The sequence below is a fragment of the Larimichthys crocea genome, chromosome XXIII, assembly GCF_000972845.2.
Source record: "Larimichthys crocea isolate SSNF chromosome XXIII, L_crocea_2.0, whole genome shotgun sequence".
NCBI lineage: Eukaryota > Metazoa > Chordata > Actinopteri > Sciaenidae > Larimichthys > Larimichthys crocea.
In genome coordinates this window covers 14611490-14632467 of record NC_040033.1, presented here as the reverse complement: position 1 = coordinate 14632467, position 20978 = coordinate 14611490, and the positions used below count along the sequence as shown (strand labels likewise).

At 41.4% G+C, this 20978-nt stretch overlaps 1 protein-coding gene across 3 annotated transcripts in view; it reads right to left on the bottom strand.

The window, feature by feature from the left end:
• The window catches only part of ofcc1 (orofacial cleft 1 candidate 1), an 87852-nt gene that overhangs the window by 8594 nt on the left and 58280 nt on the right, over positions 1–20978 (bottom strand). For all 3 annotated transcript variants that reach the window (XM_027274009.1, XM_027274007.1, XM_027274008.1), the window contains 3 exons: positions 19759–20011; positions 18713–18876; positions 14628–14787 (listed from right to left, as the gene is read on the bottom strand). In XM_027274009.1, the coding sequence (XP_027129810.1) occupies positions 14628–14787; positions 18713–18876; positions 19759–20011 (577 nt within the window). The remainder of the gene's footprint in view (positions 1–14627; positions 14788–18712; positions 18877–19758; positions 20012–20978) is intronic.

The window sequence follows — 20978 nt, the reverse complement described above, 5'->3', positions numbered from 1 at the left end:
CCTCTAGCTTGGCCTCAGCCCACACTGGGGGAAACTGATTACCTGAATTCCTTAAGTAATCAGCACCTCTGCTAGGCAGCAATCAGTCTGTTTGGATAGTGTGTGTATGTTGGTTTGCCATTTTTTCTCCCTTTTGAGGACACACAAGTGGGAGTGTGCAAAAAATCCTAGCGTTCTTAGTTTGTCCATGATACAGTAACACATTCTAAACATTTAAAGTCACGAATGTGAGAAAAAACATCCTTTCCCGCTGTACTGGTCACAGGAAGTGTGCCTATGACCCGGCAAAGACTCAAGTCTAGGATTTTCTAAACCAAGCTGTACGGTGGTGATAGAAACACCGTGGATTCAGCCTCGGTACTCTAAGTCACTTTGGTTAAACACACCTGCTTGAATTCCCCTGTGTATGTATTTTGGCTTGCATGAAAATAGATTTTTTTGATGTTAGCCATGCCACCATCCTACGCCAATTAGCACGTGAAATCCAGTTGACAAGACGGGACAAAAGCTTGAAAAGGTGTTTGTGTGTTCAGTTTTGGGTGATGCCATTTCATGCAATGCACCATGGCTCTCAGGATGCATCATTGCTGAGACACAAAAAGGAAAGAGCATTAGAGGGCCTGTCTGCTCTACACTCTACTCTGTTCTGGTCTGTTGTGTTGCGTTATGGTGCTAGCCTGGCTTCTAGCCCTAGCTTGAGTGCTCTCTCCACTCCACCATTGTTCCATTTGATAGCACTAAGTGACTGATTTAGGTTCAATGCCTGCATGGAGCAGACAGGCCAGCTGTGGGTTAAGCAGATAGCATTCAAGTGAGCTAACCCAATTCAAACCCAATCAAGCCAGGATTTATTGTTGGGGTCTGTATTTAGAAATCTGATAGAGTCTACATCAGTCCCTTGACTTGCATCAGGAGAGACGGGCCTTATTTCTTTTAGCGGAGGACTATAAACAGCAAACCATGTTTTCCAGCAGGGACATAAATTTCAGGATTTGTAGACATTACCGCAAATGCACACGGAGAATGGGAGGGAGGGACAGGGGCACAGGAAGTGAAGATGGCACAGCTGCAGACATGGCTCCATGGTTCACAAATATAGTCTGTCTGTCTTTCTGGGAGAAGATGCGATTTCACACCTACCAAATCATACCATGCCACATATGAATGCAGAATAAAAGCAATCAGCACTTAAATACAGGCGCCTGTGGAAAGCTTTTCTTTTTAGAAATTCACTATGACTTGTGATAAATTTTGACTGACATGTCAATCATTTTTATTTAAGTGTGTGCAAATATAAAGTCTGACAAGAGATGGATTTGGGATTTCTTTTTCTGTTTTGTTAGTTAAGGGCCAAAACAACATCACTGCAACATAGATCAAAGGAAAAATGCACCATATTCTAAAAGGGGTATTCTTCTATGATATATTTAAAAAGCGACCCATATTCAAACCTGAATTAGGATTTAAACTCGCAACTAACAGCTAAAAATAGGGCAGACAGTATCTGGGAATTAAATAGTAATTTGGGTGACAGGCTGGACTAGTAATAGCTCTCTGGGATACGTACAGTGTATTTTATATATCTCACACGTCCTTGACTGTCACAAATATCAATGGCTGACATTTTCCTCTATCGTATGACATGTTGGGTATAAACACAGTGTCTAGAGTTGACCATTATTAAAAAAGGACATTTCCACTGTGATTCCATCTGTGTCCCAGCTGACAACCAAAACAGTTCCCAAACTTGACCTCATGACCTTGCGGAAAACTCTGCTATTTTCAGACGATAATCAAAACACAGTGTCAATTCAGAGGGCTAGAGAGCATGTTAGAAGTCAGCCGTAATCAACTAATGTGTGCCTTAATCCACCATTTTGAAAACTCTACCGTAAGGGGGGGATGCATCACTGATTACTAAACACAGACTAACAAGGTCCCAGAGTGAGGTATCCATAGGTATCAAACATGAAGCTCTTCTTAGGGAAGGTTTGAGTATACATTTGTCCGTCTGAGTTACCTACCTGTTGTTTGCATGTGTGTGTGATATATGAGTACATATATATATATATATACATGTGTGCATGTGTATGTGACAAAACTGAAGGGAGGAGAGAAGCAAACGTCTCAATGGGCAGGCAGACTGAGCTGGGCTGGCGACTGTCCAGGATAGGAGCCTAAGGCGTGGGCACGAACAGGCCTGTCAGTCCCCCTGATCCCTTAATGATTGATCCAAACTAGATAGCCACCATTACCATTCGTGCACTCTCTCTTCCCCAGGTCTCCCTTCCTCTGTCTAATTTTACCTTCCATTTGCATGTTCCCATGGACTAATTAAATCTTTCCCCTCTCTCTCCCTCTCTCTTTCTCTCTCAGTGTCCATTGGTATGAAAAATAATGCAGCACATTTTTGGCACATTATTATGTATGAAATGTGAGGGCATAATGTATTCCAGTTGGTTGAAGTTCTCTAGACTCTGCCTGTAATGAGCACAACAGAAGTAGACTTGCTATAAAGCCTGTGTGAATACTATACCTCCATTTTTCTACCCTCTCCATCTCTCTCACTATCTCCCCTCTTCAAGAAAAAAAAGCTGCTGACCTTCCCTCTGTCTACCACCCACACACTTTCTCCAGCCGTTTCCCACCCTTCAAACAGTTCATACATAGGAGCGCTGGGGTTTTCTCCTGCCACCACCATGATCATTTTGGTTAGTAGTTCTGTCCCACTTGGCTTTAATTTACAGTGGGAAAATAATTAGAATCTCACTTTTGCGAAGAGTGGAGTGAAAATGTAAACAATGCTTCCCTGCGGGCGGGTGCTTCATCACTTTGACAGGTGCATTTGAATTTGCCTGGGTGGCGGACAGGCTTGGTTATTTATGTGTCAGTCGCACATGGAAGCCCCGGCTGTGGCTGGGACTATGGTTTGGGCTGAGACTAGGGAAGAGATTGGAGTTCAGAGGAGAGGAAGATATAGGTTTAGATTTGAAAAAAAAAAAAAAAAACTGAGGCTGGTACTGGTTCTGTACTTGGTATTTGTAATGCAGTTGTGGCTGGTTCCAGGACTTGGAAAGAGCCACTGCAGGATTGGAGCTGGATGTGGAGCTTATGCTGTGGCCGAAGACAGAGCTATAGCTCTAGTGAGGAGAGGGTGAGGATGGAGACTAACATCTGGAGGAGACTAGATTTAGCGAAAGGGTGTGAAGCATGGCCGAGTTTGGGCATGGGAACTATGTGGATGCTGATGAAGTAGGTTTGGAGAATAATTCAGCAAAACTGTGCAAAGGCTTGGCTCATACCAGCATGTTATAATAACTCTGGATTTAAAGTAGCGTTTTCTCTGTAAAAATAGTATTTTCAGCATCCAGATCCTTTGAAATGTTTTATAGGATGCCAACTCACCTGGTCATTAGCCAATTTTCGGTAATTAAAGATTAAGATTAACTAAATCTGAGTCACAGAAGTGTTGGCATAGTTCATCAGGACACATTTGGAACTATTTGGGATACATTTTTGAGCGGTTGCAGTTGTCGTTGGTGGGATACCCCACAACAGCTGATCAAGATATGCCAGCTTGGTAACATGCACAGTTTATTAAGAGGAGAGCTAGGAATGTCCTCAAGTATGCTGCTTTTTCAGATATCCTGCATTCTCCAGCACCATTTTTTAAAACCGCTGGATCAAATATGCATCGAAGAAGGGCTTTGAAACTTATAAATATAAATAGAGACATCTAAATCATGCCAAACAATTACATGAGCATCAAACCTATGTCCTGCAACTCCTGACCATCTACCCTGCTTTCCTAGCACAAACCTGTAAGAGCCAGTTAGTCAACTAAACAATGAATAAGACCTAATGGTGCCCATTTTGTGGACAATGGAAGGATGCTGTCATAGACACTCAGATGTGAATATCACCATTGGACAGTAAAGCCGAATATGCTGTTAGGATAATCAGAATATTTTAAATTGTACAGTATGCCAATAAGAAATGGCTTATTTGCTCATAATATCTTAACCTGTACGGCTTTCTATTTCTTATATTCTATCTCATATTTATATTGTCACTGTAATGTTAGGTGTTACAATTTTTAAATGATTTTTCTGTACATGTCAAAACAAAAGACATAACATGAAAACACAGTGGACACCCTAGCACAGATAGAGCAGAAAGGAACATCAATGATTATTGCCAAGTGAGACATGGTTGCTTCTTTTGTCCACAGATCCTCATCCACACGCACACGCACACACACACACACACACGCACACACGCACTCACGCACACACACACACACACACACACACACACACACACACACACACACACACACACACACACACGCACGCACAGACGAAAACCCAGCTACTGCTACACACACACAACACACACATACATCCATGCTCACAAACAGACAAAGCCTCACACAGCGAGGCAACGCATGCGTGCGTCTCCAGTGCCTGCGGGCGCTTGGGGCTAGGCAGCAGGGAGTGGGGGGGGAGGGAGGGAGGGAGGGAAGGGAGGGTGGCAGGGAGATGGGGAGGAAGGGGAGGAGGGGGAGGGAAGGGTGAGGGGAGTGTGTGCTGTGCAGAGGCTCTCTAAGCTATAGAGGGTCAATCCCTTCACTCCACCACCACCACCACCGCCGCCCTGTCTGTCAGAGCTGGCCCGGGCTCAAGGCCTGTTTGCTGAGCAGTGGGTTCATACCACCACGCAGACTGTAAGCACACAAACACACGTGCCAACGCAGCCTCACGGACGCAAGCGCCAAACACACACATGCGCTGGGTTCACACGGACACACACACACACACACACACACACACACACGCAACAACAACAACAAATTTAAAATAACAGGCGCATATACTGGAGTAGAGAGGCACAAGCGTTATATGCACAAATGCACATGCTCATTCACAGAGATATTAATGCATGCACGTAAGCATACTCTGGCTTCATGCAACACACACACATACAAAGCCAAGACAGGCTACAGCACATTGCACATGGCTGGGAACAGACCAAGCCACAAAGCATAAAAGACCACCGACATACATGCATGGATAAGCCAAGCAATGTCAGCCATTAGGATGGAAATAGATATGCTATTATTGTAAATTTGGCCAATATGTGGACGGTCGGCAGATATAATTGGAGCAGCTTGAAAATGGCATGGATGCACACTGTCTGCGTTGGGCCTGATTTGGCTGAAGCAAAGGTCTGTGTCTGGTTAAACGCACCACTGGACAAGACAGGCTACCCATTCATATTTGCATGCAGGGACCCACACATATGCACACACAAGTGCACACACAGAGTGACAAAATGGCCAGTACGCTACAGTAGCTTTCATCCACACACCTCTCATTACTGCGCGTATAAAGCACAGAACGCTGTGATACGAATTCAACTTGAGCAATCATAGTTAAAGTGCAATGACACACTCCATCCAAAAGTAGCACAGACCAAATTGGACTTCGAGAAAAAAGATAAACAAGCAACAATGACTATATTTACAGTGAGAATAAACTGAACAACTTTAAAGGAGATTATCCAGTGAGATAGTATCTCTGAGTGCTTGAGATAATCCAGAAAATAAGATATGCATAATTCACTGTTACTAATCTCCTTAGCAGAAAATAAAGCCTACTCCCAGCCTACAGTAAACAACTCAGATAGTAGCCCATCTTTTACTTCCACACCATGTCTGGCTCACCCTGGGCCCTAAGGAGATCACTTTTCCAGGTTTGTTTTGGAGCATGTTAAAGTTTACCTGCAACTTTATTTAACAAAAATAAATAAATAAATAAACCTGTGTGATTCATGTTTTAGTGTTTCTATTACTGTCTGTTCATAAATGTTACATTGTAATCATCTTTATTTATACCTGCAAATTCATGACCTCAAACCATAAAAACACCACACATAAGCCAGAAGTCTTGCAATGTGACAATGCACTTGTATAAGTTGAAATATTAGCAAGAAGATGAGAAGAATAAATAAAGCACGTGCGACACGTTACATGGCTACTTCTGGTAATCCTTGAAAACATATTTTTTTCCACTAAGTGTATAGGCTACATATTTTATTTCTCAAAACGTCAGGAGCCCAGGCTTCGTATTAAGATGCTGCAGACAGATGCTAAAGTTGAGTATTGCCTTTGATATCCAAAATTTGACTTTGGAGTAGCTTCAACCTAATCAGGCCTCGGAGGCTGGAGATGATAAGTATCCAAGCCAATAACCGAAATGAGAGCTGGGAATCAGTGGTGAAACGCACACACACTCACATGCACATGCACACACTCTGTCTCACATAGATACTGTACATGTGCACAGACACATGCACTGTCTCTTTAAGGTTATGAGTGAAACCCTTATGAGGAAAAAAAAAAAAACCCTCCAAATGTCTATCTCTCCTCGGGATGTCATGTGGGGCTGTTAAGACGCGACACCTGTCACAATCACCAGACCTTCCTCATCCCCTCCGGGCCGCAGGAAGCGGCCAAGGTCAAACTCTTTAAAGGAAAGGAAGGGAGAAAGGGGGAAAGAAGTGACTAACGATGGACAGTCACAAAGAATCAGATCTGTCAAGTTCAGGCTGTAAAACCTGTGTGGAATCAGAGGCTGTATATGCATCTTTGTGTGTGTGTCTGAGTGAGCTTTACGCACAGCATTGCCCCTATGTGTGTGTACACAAAGTATGTCTGCAAATGTGGTACGTGACTTGTAACATTTCTTCAGCTGATTAACTTGATTACTACAGTCTACTGGTCTACATGTAGCATTAATCAATTAAATGTTTTGGTTAAACTACATTCTATATCCATGCGACTCCACAGTGGTTTGGTCATGAAACCTCTGGTGTGAGATGAATCTTTTAAATTCTTGTTTCCATGTGTGCAGAGCTCCTGAGCTTCTTTTTCTCACTCTTCAACAGTCCAATTTGTTCCCTTCTGTTTCGCATTATGGGATGGCAAGGGAACTGGCCGGGACTCCTTAGGTCTTGGCCTGATGGAGGAGGAAGTAGGGAAAGATGGAAAAGCGTCTCAAAGTGGTGAAAACCTAGCATCAATCTAACTTCTTCCAGCTGGACATGTTTTGACAGCTGATGGGTAAAGCTTCATATTATGAATAAAAAGAAAATCTCTTCCTTATTGACGGAGTCACAAGAGGCAAGTGTCCGAAACAATCTGACGAGCACAATGTTTGGAAATGATCTCCAAGAATCTTAGCATGATCCTTTTGTGAGACACAGAGGTTGACCATACTGTCGGCTGCTAACTAAAGGCACTTCCTTCTTTTGACTCTTTTTCACTCTCTCATTCCCTCCCTCTTTTCTGTCTGACAGAAACGCCTGCCCAGGCCCAGGCTTTGGTAGATAATGACATCCTCTCCCTGGATTAATTGTGAGGGACACATTAAGCAATGGGGCTGACACTCCCTGTAATTAAACTGTTCACACCGACGAGTTCATACTGGAACACTTTCGCTTTTCTCTCTCTATCTACTGTGCTGAAACCGTGGGCCTGTTAAGAAATAGGATAAGGCGTTATAGTGCGGTGTTTGTGAGGGAAGTGAGTGCATCACTTTGTGGAAGTTAAACAAAAGGAGGAAAAAGCTTAAAGTCTTTACTTTTGTTCATAGAACTAAAAATGTATCAATGCAAAATGAAACCCTGGTCATATGATGATAATTTCTGAATATAAGAAATATCAATCAATTAATCAATAAAACATTCTCATTTCATCCTGACTTATTTACTACTGAACAAAATACAGTCAACATGACATTTTTTCTGCTTGAAGCTAGAAATTGCTAGCATTTATAAGACAGTAAAGGTATCAGAAAACTCTCCACTCCACACACTAAATGTTAAGATGTCAAGTAAAATATAAGATGGCCCCTAAAATGTAGACCTTATATAATACATAGGAAGTGAACCCTGATGGCTGCTGTGACTCGAGCCTATCAGACAGTACTGGTATTGATTGCTACCTTATAGTGAAGCCGCATGCAGTTATGATCACCTTTGTTTGTTAGACGACTGAAATGACCTGAAATGCCTGCCAAGACCCACTGAGACACCGGTTATAGCTCTTCTTGGGTCCATGCCCTCACATGGTCAGGTCTCTCGAGAAAGCTACGTATGGCTATTGTTCGTAGTGCTAAACAGAGGTCAGAGAGGAAGCAGAACAATACTGAGTGAGAAATAGGTACAAGGGGCTGACTGATGGAGAGCAGCTCACCTCCCATAGCTCATTTAATGTAGATGTAGATGGTAAATGTGCACAAAAAGCCCTGCAAATAGCTCTTAAAGGATTATTGTTGTAGTTCTTTAGACATTGGATGAAACTAGGTGCTCATCAGTGTGTGGATCCTCTCTGTCTGATCATAATTCAAAGATGGTATTCTGTATTAACATCACTTGGCTGGTGTCCCCCCCAGAGATAATATGTATTCTATTTTAATTCTAGCACTGCTTTGAATGGCTCAGTGGAAGGATGTGTTTTGCATTTGGGTCCATAAAATCTTAAATGTGTGAGATGAAGGTGAGAGTGTACATGTGTTTGATCTTTATCTGTTTTTTTTTTTTCTTACCCTCTTTTTTTTTTTAACCACTGTGCACCGCTTTCACACATTACTGCCCAGCAAAGTCCATGACCTTTTCAGGAACATAGGAATGTAGTCTTTGCAGTCATATCTCATATTGAGCTCCCTAATGCTCTGACTATGGAAGCTGTGCTTGCTGCTACGTCGCTCCTGTCCTTGCCTGCCTGCCTGCTTGCTATCGCCCGGGGCCATTGGGGCCCTCAGCGCTGTCCACTAAAAAAAAAAAAAAAAAAAAAACCCATCCGCTGTAATTGAAGAAGCCACTCTAATGTGACATGCACATGCAAGCGCACGGAAAGGTTTGCGTGCATGTACTCACACTTACAAATGTGTGTGACGATGTATACACACACATGGGCAGAGTAGAAATGCGCACTGAGCACGTGAATTCACACTGACCACACTGCTCTATGGTAGAGGTTGTTAGGGGGGTTGGGAGGACTTCTTTGACCCTATGCTTACACACATGCATGCACACACACACACACACCATAGACCAATAGTTGCCCTCTGACTCTAGACGACCCCTCCCGTGCTACTGAAGCACTCAGCTCCTATTCTCCTCTCCTGGTGTTCCTGTGTTACTGTTATGGGTTCCTGTTCAGGAGCTGAGGGTTCTATTGTGGTGTGACAGCGGTTCCTGTGTATCCTGCCATGGTCTACTGCTCCCTCTGTCCATTTTCCTCTCAAAAGCTTCTTCTTCCTTTTCTCGGGTTTAGATTTGCATCTCAGGTGGCCTCGTACTCACTTTACTGTACTATTTGACTGATGATAAACCAGGTAAAGTGCTACTTAATATATATTGCGTGTATTGTCATCTTGAGTTTCTTGAGACATGAAATCTAGATTTTGTGATGTCAAAACTCACAGTGATATATTAAAAATAAAAGCAAATAAGGTGGCAGAGGTGTGTCTTCTTAAAGCTATTTAGTTCCGCAAATTTATGTTTTTTAACAAATTAGTTTATTATTTTGTCTGAAAGGCAAGGAATACTTCTGAATTAACTTTGCAATAAAATTATTGCTACAATTTTTCTTTTTTGTCACAATGTAATCGGTGGGAAGAAGGATGGCCTTGGTATCTCTTTGGTCAGGTGGTACCATCATTACGCTTCTGTAGGTTAAGATGGAGAACCCATCTTATATGATTAACAGCCAGCCTCCCAGACTCGGGTTATCATTACCACTCCAATCTGTGCTGTTTGACTCTCAACAGGTTTACTCCCCACCAACCACGCTGCTGTTGCAAAGCACCTTGGGTGTTCCCAAACTTGCCCGCTGGTAACCCATTACCCAGACATACGGAGACAAACGGCACGAAGGTACGCAAATGTTGATGCAATCAGGTTGCGAAAACATCTCCAGGGCCACCACACAGACCCCCCTCTCTCCTCCCCTCCCTCCTTCCCCACTTCTTTTAATCTCTCCCTCTCTCCTTCAATTATCACAATGTCACCACCAACCACCACTGGGAAAGTTTCCTTTTGGTGAATTAACAGGAAAAGAGCTTTGCAGCGGGTAAGCTGGCGCTCTACTCTGTCATTGTCATAGCAGTGGCTCTGACAAAACAGTTTGCGTACCTGCTTAAGTATTACAGAAATTAACACCTCCCTTCCAGGTACAGTAATCAAGGGGGTGACGGGAGACAATTAATTAGGTCCATCTGCATCACTGCCTTTACATAATTAATGGGGCTCATTACTGAACCACTAGTATGATGTGGAGCATGCTAGCACATTCACTAGCTCAGAGCATGATAGTACTAAAAGCACCGGGAAAGTGAAAGTGAAGATTCTTGTTTGTTTGTTTCATTTTGTACAAACTCGCCTCTATGTGAATGATCTGCAGTGTCAAATGCGGTTTCCTCAGTATCTGTCAACTTTTGATTGGCTTGTGCCACAGGTTTTATTAGCCTCCATGCCATCTCAAAAACAGTGACAAACACAGTTCCTCTGAGCTAAGTTTGATTCCTGAGAGTTGACCTTGGTTGCAATCTCAGCCAACATATTATATATATGATATAATTATATATATATATATATATATATATATATTTTACTATGCCAAGTGACACACACTTCACCAAAGGGATATAAGAACATTACATATATTAATTTAAAAAATACCACAAGCATAAGCTCCAAGCTATTTCCCTTGTGCTTGAAGCAAAACTAAGTGTAAAAGGTGTAACCACTGCTACGCACGTAAATAGCAGTGTTATACAAAAAGTGTGAAGTAAGTCTTAAGGAATTTCAATTATGAAAAATGCCATAATTGGTGGGTGAGCTAATGCCCCGTCTCTCAGCTGTTATCCACAACACTTGGGGCTAATGATCTTTAACAGAAACTCATTCTTTTCCCTTCCTTCCTGTGATCAAATTAAAGAACACACAGGTAGATAGGTCCTTGCCTCATTTGCCCACTTTGCTTAGCCAGTAAGCTGTACTGCCGACATCTTGACCTGAGAGTAATATTTAAACCTTGAAGCAACTCAAATGATCATATGGCGTGGAGGAATCTATAATATAAAGTTAATTGGTGAGAAAGTAAAAATTAGATTATGTTTTATGACTGCCTTGTGAAAATTACAAGTTTGATAATAATAGGCCATTTGCAGGTTGGTTATTGAATGTGGATTCTTTTTTTTATTGTTTCAGTGCTGGAGGGAGATACAGCATCAGAGAGATTTTGCTGAGTTCTAAGTTAAAGCACAGCACATTCAGAGAAGTCATTTTAACCTAATTGATTATAATCATATTGCATTTTGTTTTGCTTGCTTTAACTGTATCTGTGCTTGTGGTCCTGCCTAGTATAAACAATAGTAAAATGATGATAATATACACAATATTGGGAAACCTCTGATGCTCTGCAAATACGTTTCTCCATTGTTGGCGAATACTATATTCTGTTCTGATATCTTATTTTACTTACCAGTTATGTTTGTTGTGATCAGTAACTGTAAAGGTACAATGGATTCTGAAAAAGTGGATTGGCTGGTCAAGCAAAATGCAAACTGGCTGACAGATTTCTATTAAAGGTTTCTTTACCAATGCACAGGCAAGCAACAACAATTTGCTACCTGCAATGCAGCTTAAACACCTCTATAGGGTGCTGCAGAAGAGGTATTAAATTTGCTTCTGCATGTTATAACCCACATTAAAGTACTAGATTAACCGCAAAAGACTTTCACTTGTGATTCCCTAAACCATTTTACATTTTCACTTCAGCTCTGACATACAACCAGTATCAAATTAGGCCAAAACAAACATGAGGTTTTTGCAGTTCCTGTTTGCCCCAGATCTTATTGTTGAAAATGTCATACTTTATCCTTTTAAAAGTACTGTTCAATAACTTTGTAAAATTGGCTCAATATCTGACTGCTGCTGTTCCTGCGAGTGCCTTGTTTTCCTTCTCCTCATCCCTCCTTTCTCTCACTCAGCTAATGAAGGCCTCGTGGCCCACTGTTATTAAAATTACGCCCTTGCCTCTGATATTAATTGGGTCCGTAATAAGGAATGCGTCGGATTCATTATTTAATTGCAAGGGCACATTTGGAATACAGTTTCTGAAATGTATTTTTAATGAAAAACACTACATCCTGACCTAATCATATCAACCTTATTCTATCTAATTAAGGATGCAAAAAATCATTAGAGTTGCAAAATATTAGTTTCAGCTCTGTCGGGCTGCTCCTTGCTCGCCTTCATGAATATATTTTTTTCCTGTCTATGATAAATAGTTAATGAGGGAAAAATGACAAAAATTTGCATGTAGGCAAATTAGTCTAATAGGGATATGTCTTTGCTGAGTTAGGAAAGTGACCCTTTTCACGGGAGAAATTGTTACAATAATTATGGAATAATGGCAAGGCCCATCTTATTTTGATGAAAAATGGCTGGCTTGAATAATGTAAAAATCATAAAATGCAATAACCCTAAATTTTCATCATGCTGGAGAATGTGTTAACGTGTTAGCATTTTATCAGTTTAATAACGGCAAATTAGGGACAATATGAAGTATGCTGTAATTGTTGCTGTGCACGGAGATATGCAGTAATGCAAGGATGATTTAGCAGTGCCACCACAGCAAGAGGCCATCAGCAGCTAAATGAAGCATTTTCTTAATCACAAACTTTGGGGGTGTAATTTCTTTCAAAGTCTCTAAACATTGGGAGGTTCAATTTTCTCCCAATAAACAGGTCCATCACCATCCCATTAGCAGTAGTGTAGTCATCTCTCAGAGCATGGGTTGCAGTTCATTAAGGCTTACAAGACAGGTGTAACAAACAAAAAAACTTTATGTCTATAGTTATACATCACACAAATCGTATCTTATGAGTTTAATAATAAATTAAGACACTTTGAGGTAAATAAACAAGTTATTTTCAAGTATCAACCGTGTAAACATGATTCATCATAATTTTTCATGGGCTCTGTTTTGATAAGATTCTCACTCAAAAGCACAGGAAATGAGAACATCTACTGATACTATGTCTAGTTAAAGTGATGGTTGCGATTCTACCATTATCAATCTCTCTATGATGGCAGAGAGCGCTCAAAGAAGCTGATGGCAGAGCAGCAGCAACAGTTAAAAACAAACCTATAAGTGCCATCTGTTGAACTGCAATCATTATTGCCATTCGTGTGATAAGTGTGACACATTCCAAAAGACACAATCTTGTATTTACTAATGGTAATCATGTATTTATCAGTTGAAACACATCAGTTGTCACTACTACTTGATGATTTTCTATGAGAGGCATGCCTTTAATTGTGTTTGTAAAGATGGCTCCACTCACACTGTGGGAAGCAGACATTCAAAGCGTAGATTAATTTGTCACAGAGGAAGTTGATTTCCTTCTAATTAGATTTTTGCAAGTCATACAAATAAGAACTATTAACACATTTTGGATTAGTTGACTTTGTGTCATTCATTCCCCTTTAAGACAAAATGGTGCATAATTTCTAAGTGTGATCCCTGAGAGCTGACAGCCAGTCCATCTTTTACCAGAAACAGAGTATCTTCCTCGGTTTCCGGTCGGATTTGATCCTTTTACAGCCATATGAACTTGTGCAAGCAAAGAGCAAAGGAGTTAATGAACACAGAGAACACCGAGCGATGTGTGCCACTAACAAATCCTAGAGAATAAATTAAAGGGGGCTGCAGTTTGATCGCTGTGTTCCATTTGCCTTATCTCAACAAGTCACATTTTCAATCACTATGCAAAGATTCTACATCGGGTGTAGGCTCGGTGCTAATACACTGCCCTTTCCTGTGTCATCACCATCGACCTACGCAAGGCTGTCAAACATGCGACAGCCTCTCCCCAGCAATAGTAATTTCATGGGGACATGCATTTATGTGAACTGGAATCCTGCATTCCCCATGACACCAAGTTGTCCACATCAAGAGAATGCCCAGTGTAACATATGCATATGCGCCCCGGTATGTGTGTTGATTGAGCAGTCTTGCTTTAATGAAATATCTTTGGAAATTGGTTTCCACAGACTAATCAGGCAGCCCGCTAGCCGAGTTTCTGTTTTGGTAATTATCTTGTACTAATTAGAATGAAGCTAAAGACCTCTGAGATGAATTCTCAGCTTTCTGAAATGTAACTAAAGAAAATGTAATGATATAAAATGAGCCTGTTCTATACATCCTCTCGGACGTAATATCTTCGTTAAAGTGACCACATCTAATGTGGTATTGATGAAAATGTGAGATGGCAACATGGCTGCCATTAAATGTTCCTTTCAGTATCAAACTCTTCCCTCCGCAGCCAGTCTTTCCTTCAGCACCAAAACATGGCAGAAACCTCTCGGGATTACAAATAACCAACTGTAGTTCCTCTCCTATACACAGCCCAATCGAACAGATTAGTACCATTGACCTTTTGGCTCATTCTCTCTTTAAGAAAACATCCATTAGCCCAATTAATCTCCAAGGGTTTGAGAAGAGCATTGTCTAGAGAGACAGGAGAGGCTGCTGTGTGGTGAGATACTTATACCTTGCGCCTCTCCCCATTGAAGCCTCTCCACTGCTCCGCCTTCTTTACAATGTAGCTCAGTTCCTGATTGGACAGCTCCAGGTCTTGAGGCAGAAAGTATGCACCCTCCTTGGCTGTGAGCCGCTGAAAGACATCCAGCATGCGGCCACCATTGTGGAATCTAGAAGGTGTGGAGTGAAGAGAAAGAGTGAGGAGGGGGAAGTGGTAGCATGGATGACGCCATACTGAATCACTGTCTTTGCCCTGTAAAGGTCACATGGGGTCAAATGTCAAAACAAGAAAAGACACACATCTTTGCCTGGTGTCAAAGATGAAAATTGTGGATAACCAGCTGTGTGGCTACCTCTCTGCCAAACAGCATCATGCCCTCTTTTTTGCTGTCATATTGGCTGGCTTTTGTGGAACAGGTCAAATCACAATGATCCCAACTTGCTGGAAGACACCATGAATCTTCTATTGATTACACAAAGCATGTTTGTAGTGCAAGTAAATACATCAATTCAAACACAATGAAAGAGCAAAAGGAATCAAACAAATTGGCCTGTGAGTGGGAAGCACTTTGTTAACACAAGCTGACTGTAACAATGTCTGTGTTTGGCTGTGTGTCTGCGTGGTTGTACATCTGTTAATGTGTGGGAGTCAGATCCTGGGATGTTCTTCAGTGTTAATGCTGAGCTTCAAACATGGCAGATGTAACGGACGTGCTGGTTGCAGATGTGTCTGGAGAGACCGGCCTGAGTCACAAGAAAACGAAACGGCACAGCAGAAGGCTTATTGATTCATACCTCCAGATGAGCACACATCACCAAAGTGTTATTTTTCTTTTGCCACACAAGGGTGCATGCAGCCAACCCCTAAAAAGAATCACCATGTCTGTAAACAAATGCCTTGGCTGACCATCAAAACCAGAAGACCTTGTGCCCTTCCATAGAGATTCTAGTCTGTCAGAGGGTAATCAACTCTCAAATAAAACCAACATCAAGGAGACTGGGATTTATACAAGAAGCTGGTGCGGAGCTTTGAACTCAGCATCATTCCCCATCGCTCTTGGGAGAGGGATGTTTGTAGAATCTTGACCTCAGACACAGGAATAGCATGCATTCATTTTCATCCTACATTTGAATTGTGCTTCTCATTCATTTATGCGGTCTCTCTCTTGGTGGAATTCACTATCTTTGTATCTCCGTGCTTCAAAACTGGTTCATTTCTGCGGTGTTGGAAGTGCCCTGAATGTAAGTATGTGTGACTTATATCTGGGGTATGACCTGGATGATAAGGCTCTCATCAGCTCTTCTTCAGTATAGGGGTCACTTTAAGGACATGGGTTGACTTATGGAATAATTTAAGAGAATATTCATGACAACATCACCACAGTGGATAAAGTCTATTTTTGTGTTGTAAACCTATGTACAATAAATATATTCATACTGAATTTCAGTTTTCCGTCTTTAAATCACTGAACATGCTAAATATTGCCAAACAATAGAAGCTTATCCTACATCTCAATCTCATGACAATGTACAAGATATAGCATCCAATCAGTGCAAGAGGTGATCAATGAGTGATTTGGCTATGGAGTGTCACTGCCCTCTTAGACCCAGTTTAAACTGCATGTTTAAACTGCATGTTTAGTCTTGACCTTGTAATTGTTTGGATGTTACTGCAGCACTGTCAATATAACATTATTCTTTTTGGTGTTTCTAAAGTTTCAAAGAGGATAGAGGTGTAAAACACATCACTGATGTGTACTCCTGCAGCCAGTGAATAAAGGCTGCCTAAAATGTAATTAAAAAAGGATAACAGTCCATTCTATCTATACATATAGCCTGAGGCCTTTTTTTAGAAATAGGTCACGCTCTGTGTCAGAGCCCCTTCCTTGCAGCCAATAGGAAACTGTAACCCATAAAATTATCAGCCTTGCTTCAGCCTCGTGGCCTACATTCAATACAAACCCGTGTGGCGGTTGAGTGGCAGAAGTCATTATTCCCGGATGCTGTTTTAATATTGTCCATTTAGCTGGAGCCCGATAAGCGTCCCGCTTACTGAAATTAGATGGCACCCTCTCCTCGGCCGCCAATCTCAAACTGATTAATTCAATAAGGGTTTTCTTACATTTTGAGCCGTTAATGGAATTTGGTCTTATATGAGGGTGGGAGAACACACCTTGGATGAATACTGAGTTACATTATTCAGTAATTTATCACCCGCCCTTCTACTTTTCTTTTTACTTCCATGCTGCAAAAAATGATGTCCTTCTATTATTTAAGAAGTGCAATAGTCATCCCTTAAGCTGGAAATTTGGAGCCAGTAGTTCTGCGGCATATGTTTAAGTCTGCCTTCACATTGCAATGCAGCATCAATTGCCAGAGTTTCTCTAATACTGAGAAAAAGGGCAATTCTGGGGCAACTGGACTTGGCTATAGATCTATCAAGATGTTTCACCTCTCATCCAAGAGACTTGTGGCTGAGCCTTGCTGGGATTGTTAACTAGTCCATTGTTAACTAGTCCATTGTTAACTAGTCCATTGTTTCCAGTTGTTATCGTTAAGGTCACCTGAGCTCCAGTGTGGACAACATTGATTGAAGTCACATGACTCTGTTGTGACAACCATTGTTATTTATCAGTTGATGAAGTCACGTGAGGCCATGTGTGTGTATATATAGTTCTTAAACAACAATTCTCACTTTGCCTCACTTGACTCCAAAGACTGTCGTCCACACCAGGTATGACTGTAACAACTCAGATGATAGTCGTCACAACAGGGAGCATTAAAGAAATAAGTGAAAACAATGGCCTGGTTAACAATCCCACCAAGGCTAAATATCTTTTCCCACCAGTCAGTCAGAACTGAAGAGGCTTCTTGGATTAGAAGTGAAACATCTTCACAAGTCCACAACCAAGTCCCAGATTTAACTCTTCTCAAAGAAAGAGAATTTAGATGACTGACTAGGCTGTGAGAGATTCACACTTGTGTTACGTTTTTCCTGTTTATCCCTACTGATCAGGAAGCATCTAACAGCTACAGAGGAAATGAAGGCTTGGTAAAAAAAAAAAATAAATGTTAAAATTGTCTGAGGTGCAAAGCCAAAACACAAACCAAGCAAGTGAATGCTTCAACATGGGTGACCTCAATCTGCAAGACATGAGTGGAACACACAGTGCATTGAGATAGAATATATGTGTTCACCACTATGTATATGCAGTCCATTTCAGTCTGTACGAAACCTGCAGTGACACCAACCATGGTTGATGCCTAATCGGATAATGTAAGGGGGTTATATGTTCACGCTATATCAAAATGCATCGAACTTTTGAATTAGATTCGCTTTCAATTTTCCAACCAATTGCAGAGAATGGTACGTTAAAAAAAAAGGCGACTGTGTGTATTTCTGCTTTTGTGTCTGATAACTCAACGTATATTTGGGTAAGGTTGATGCATAACTGCATAAGTATTTCCGCTATAAAATCAAAAGGATTATGTAGATTGTTTCCATTTTCATCAGTTTTTTGTGCTTTTCTGCGGACAGAGGAGAGAAAGAAATGGTGAATGGGGTGGAACATGGCAGAGGGCTGCGGTCCTGGAGGGTTTAGAGTTATTTCTGAACGGGTGCTAGAGAATAGTAGGCTGGTGTTTCAGAAAGGGTCTTCCTCTTTACTGGCAGACTGTCCCTACAGGCTGCTTTGACTCAAAAATACCCAAATGATAATTTCCAACTTGAGCCGTGTTGTGATGTTTTTTAAGCCACCAGGAAGGTCAGATACAGAGCTTAGTCAGGGGTGAATGAGCTATATGGAATAATGAAGGAACTGGGTGCACTAGAACCAGAATTGACCGTACTTATGGGATCATGGCTGTACCGGTGTTTTGTCTTGGTCATACAACACGGTTTCTCTCGATCCTGACATGCACTGACAATAAGTTGGTTGCTTTCCACTACTGAGGAATGTTTCTCAAGTTCTTAGGCTGCACATGCCAGTGGTTCATTTGTGTTCACTGGTCAGCATCATGTAAACAAAGATTAAGTATATTCACAGTTAGCCAAATAAAAATTGAATCAGGTCATCATCTTCCTGTCTGTCTCACCTGAGCACGTAAATGGAGAGGATGGTGATGGAGAGCAGGAAGAGCACAGCGTAGAGGAAGAGAGTGATGATCACTCCCGCTGCACCTGATTGGTCAGCCCGATAGAAGTGCCAGTAAAGCTTGGCTGCGTCACCCACTGGTGTGTCTGGACTGTAGGCGAGACGCTGAGGAGAGAGAAAAGAAAGAAAAGGGGCAAATCTGTATCCGTTATATGTATGAGACTGGACATTTGCAATATGGAGAAGCACTTGCCTGGCACTGATCAAAAAGACATCACATGATGGCTCAAGGACAAAGTTTCACACACTGGTCAGCTGATGTTCCTCTAACTATACATCTCCTATTTCTAACTTTTTAATATCACTAACATAATAAAGGTTTGGACTCATTGCTTAGAAATTAGAACAAAATATATATAGTTATTTGGTCAGACATTGACCAAATTTAAAGGTCCAGTGTGATCTATTTTCAGAATACTGGCAGAAATTGAATATAATATTCACAGTATGTATTCATCGTATAATGAACTGAAAATAAGAATCATCTTTTCTTTATTTTGCCTCAGAATGAGCTTGTTATAGCTACAGAGTGAGGTCTTCTTCCGCAGAGTCCGCCATGTTGAACCATCATGTTTCTAGCCCAGTAGCTGAACCAAACGCTGTCTCTAGATATGGCCTTTCACATTTTTCAGAGTGAATTGCAGCCACTGTAGTTTCCCCTCACGGGTTGAAAGGGCAGGGCGAAGCGAGGGATATTCAGTTGGTTCCAATCAGCAGCCTCACAACTAAATCCTGCGCACATGTCATTTCACCAGGATTTGATTTAGACATCACTTCTTGACAAGTGAGTCACAACTATGAACAGTACAAATCATTCCTCACTGACTAAATCCAACGCGCTGCCAAAAAAGACACCCATCTAACCTTGGACATTTTCTCACCCTCTCCCCTCCCCCCCTTTTTTTGTAATCTAAAGTCACTTTGCCAAGATAAAGTGAACTCCTATTTAAAGTGCACAAGTGTCCAAGTTATTTTTAAGTGACTTACCCCGAGGACGGCGTCCACTGCAAAGACTGCCAGGGGGTCGAGGACTGTCCACACTCCCTGAGCCATGATAAACTTTGACGTGAAGGAAGGGAGTGAGCCAAATATCTGTTGACAGCCCCATCTGATCAGAACCAGCAGGAACATTACTGCGTTCAAGGTCAGGGGACCCACCACCACCATCGCCAGCTCCTCCCGGGTGTGGAGCAAAGAACTCTGGTATACGAGGTCCACCGTGTGTGCGTAAAACTGGAATCTGGCAAGAGGGGAACGGAGGCTGGTGATGTGCACATGGGTAGACTAGAGTGTGTTGTGTGTGCATGTGTCAATATGGGTGTAGTATATTTGTTTTTGCGATGCTTTGCAGCTCAAAGTCAACTGGTTCCAACAATTTACACATGTTGTTATATTGTTTGTGGTTGATTCAATCATATTTAATTAGTGTGATGACAATAACAAAGAAAACATTATAAGTGACTGTTTTACTTTGTGGTGTTTTAAGAAAACTTTGATTGGCTTGATAATCTGTACCTATATCAAATTCAATTTAATAAATCAAAGTGCTAAAAGAAACAGTATTAACACCTGTGTTAATACAAATAAGATGGAAACCTGAGAGAGCTTTTCTCAGTCCCCTATTGTAACTTGGGCTCCCCATTTACCGCAAGCCTCATGAGTTTCTTAATCTTCCCATCAGTCAGGAGGAGGTAGAGCCAGTGGTGGGAGAGGAGAGGTCCAGTTTTTGCTCATTAATTTCCATCTGATTTGCTCCAAGAGTCAAGCGTCTCTCAGATCCTGTCCATTAATCTGACAGTGGAGGTCCATTGGTGTTTTATCTGAGGCAAATCTCCGAACACACAGATTCAATCCTCCAAAAGTCCTTTTCGAGCACAGAGATTACCTCACTGAATGACCGGTACAGACAGAGGAGTTTAATGTTATTTTTAACACTGTGGGCTTCTATTTTCCAGATAAATTGCACTGTTAAATCTCATTCCAAGAATGACAGGGGAATATTTCATTTATAGTGAATCTTGATATGATACGATGAAACTTTCCAGTTTAATAAATTTGACATTGCATTTTGACATTGGCAGCATCGTTCCTTATCAAATATTGACGGTGGCAGCATCATTCCATATTAAATCAAAATCTCTTCAAATGTCATATTGTATTGAAATGTCAAAACTGCATGTGGTACTTTTTAGGTTTTAGCATGTGCA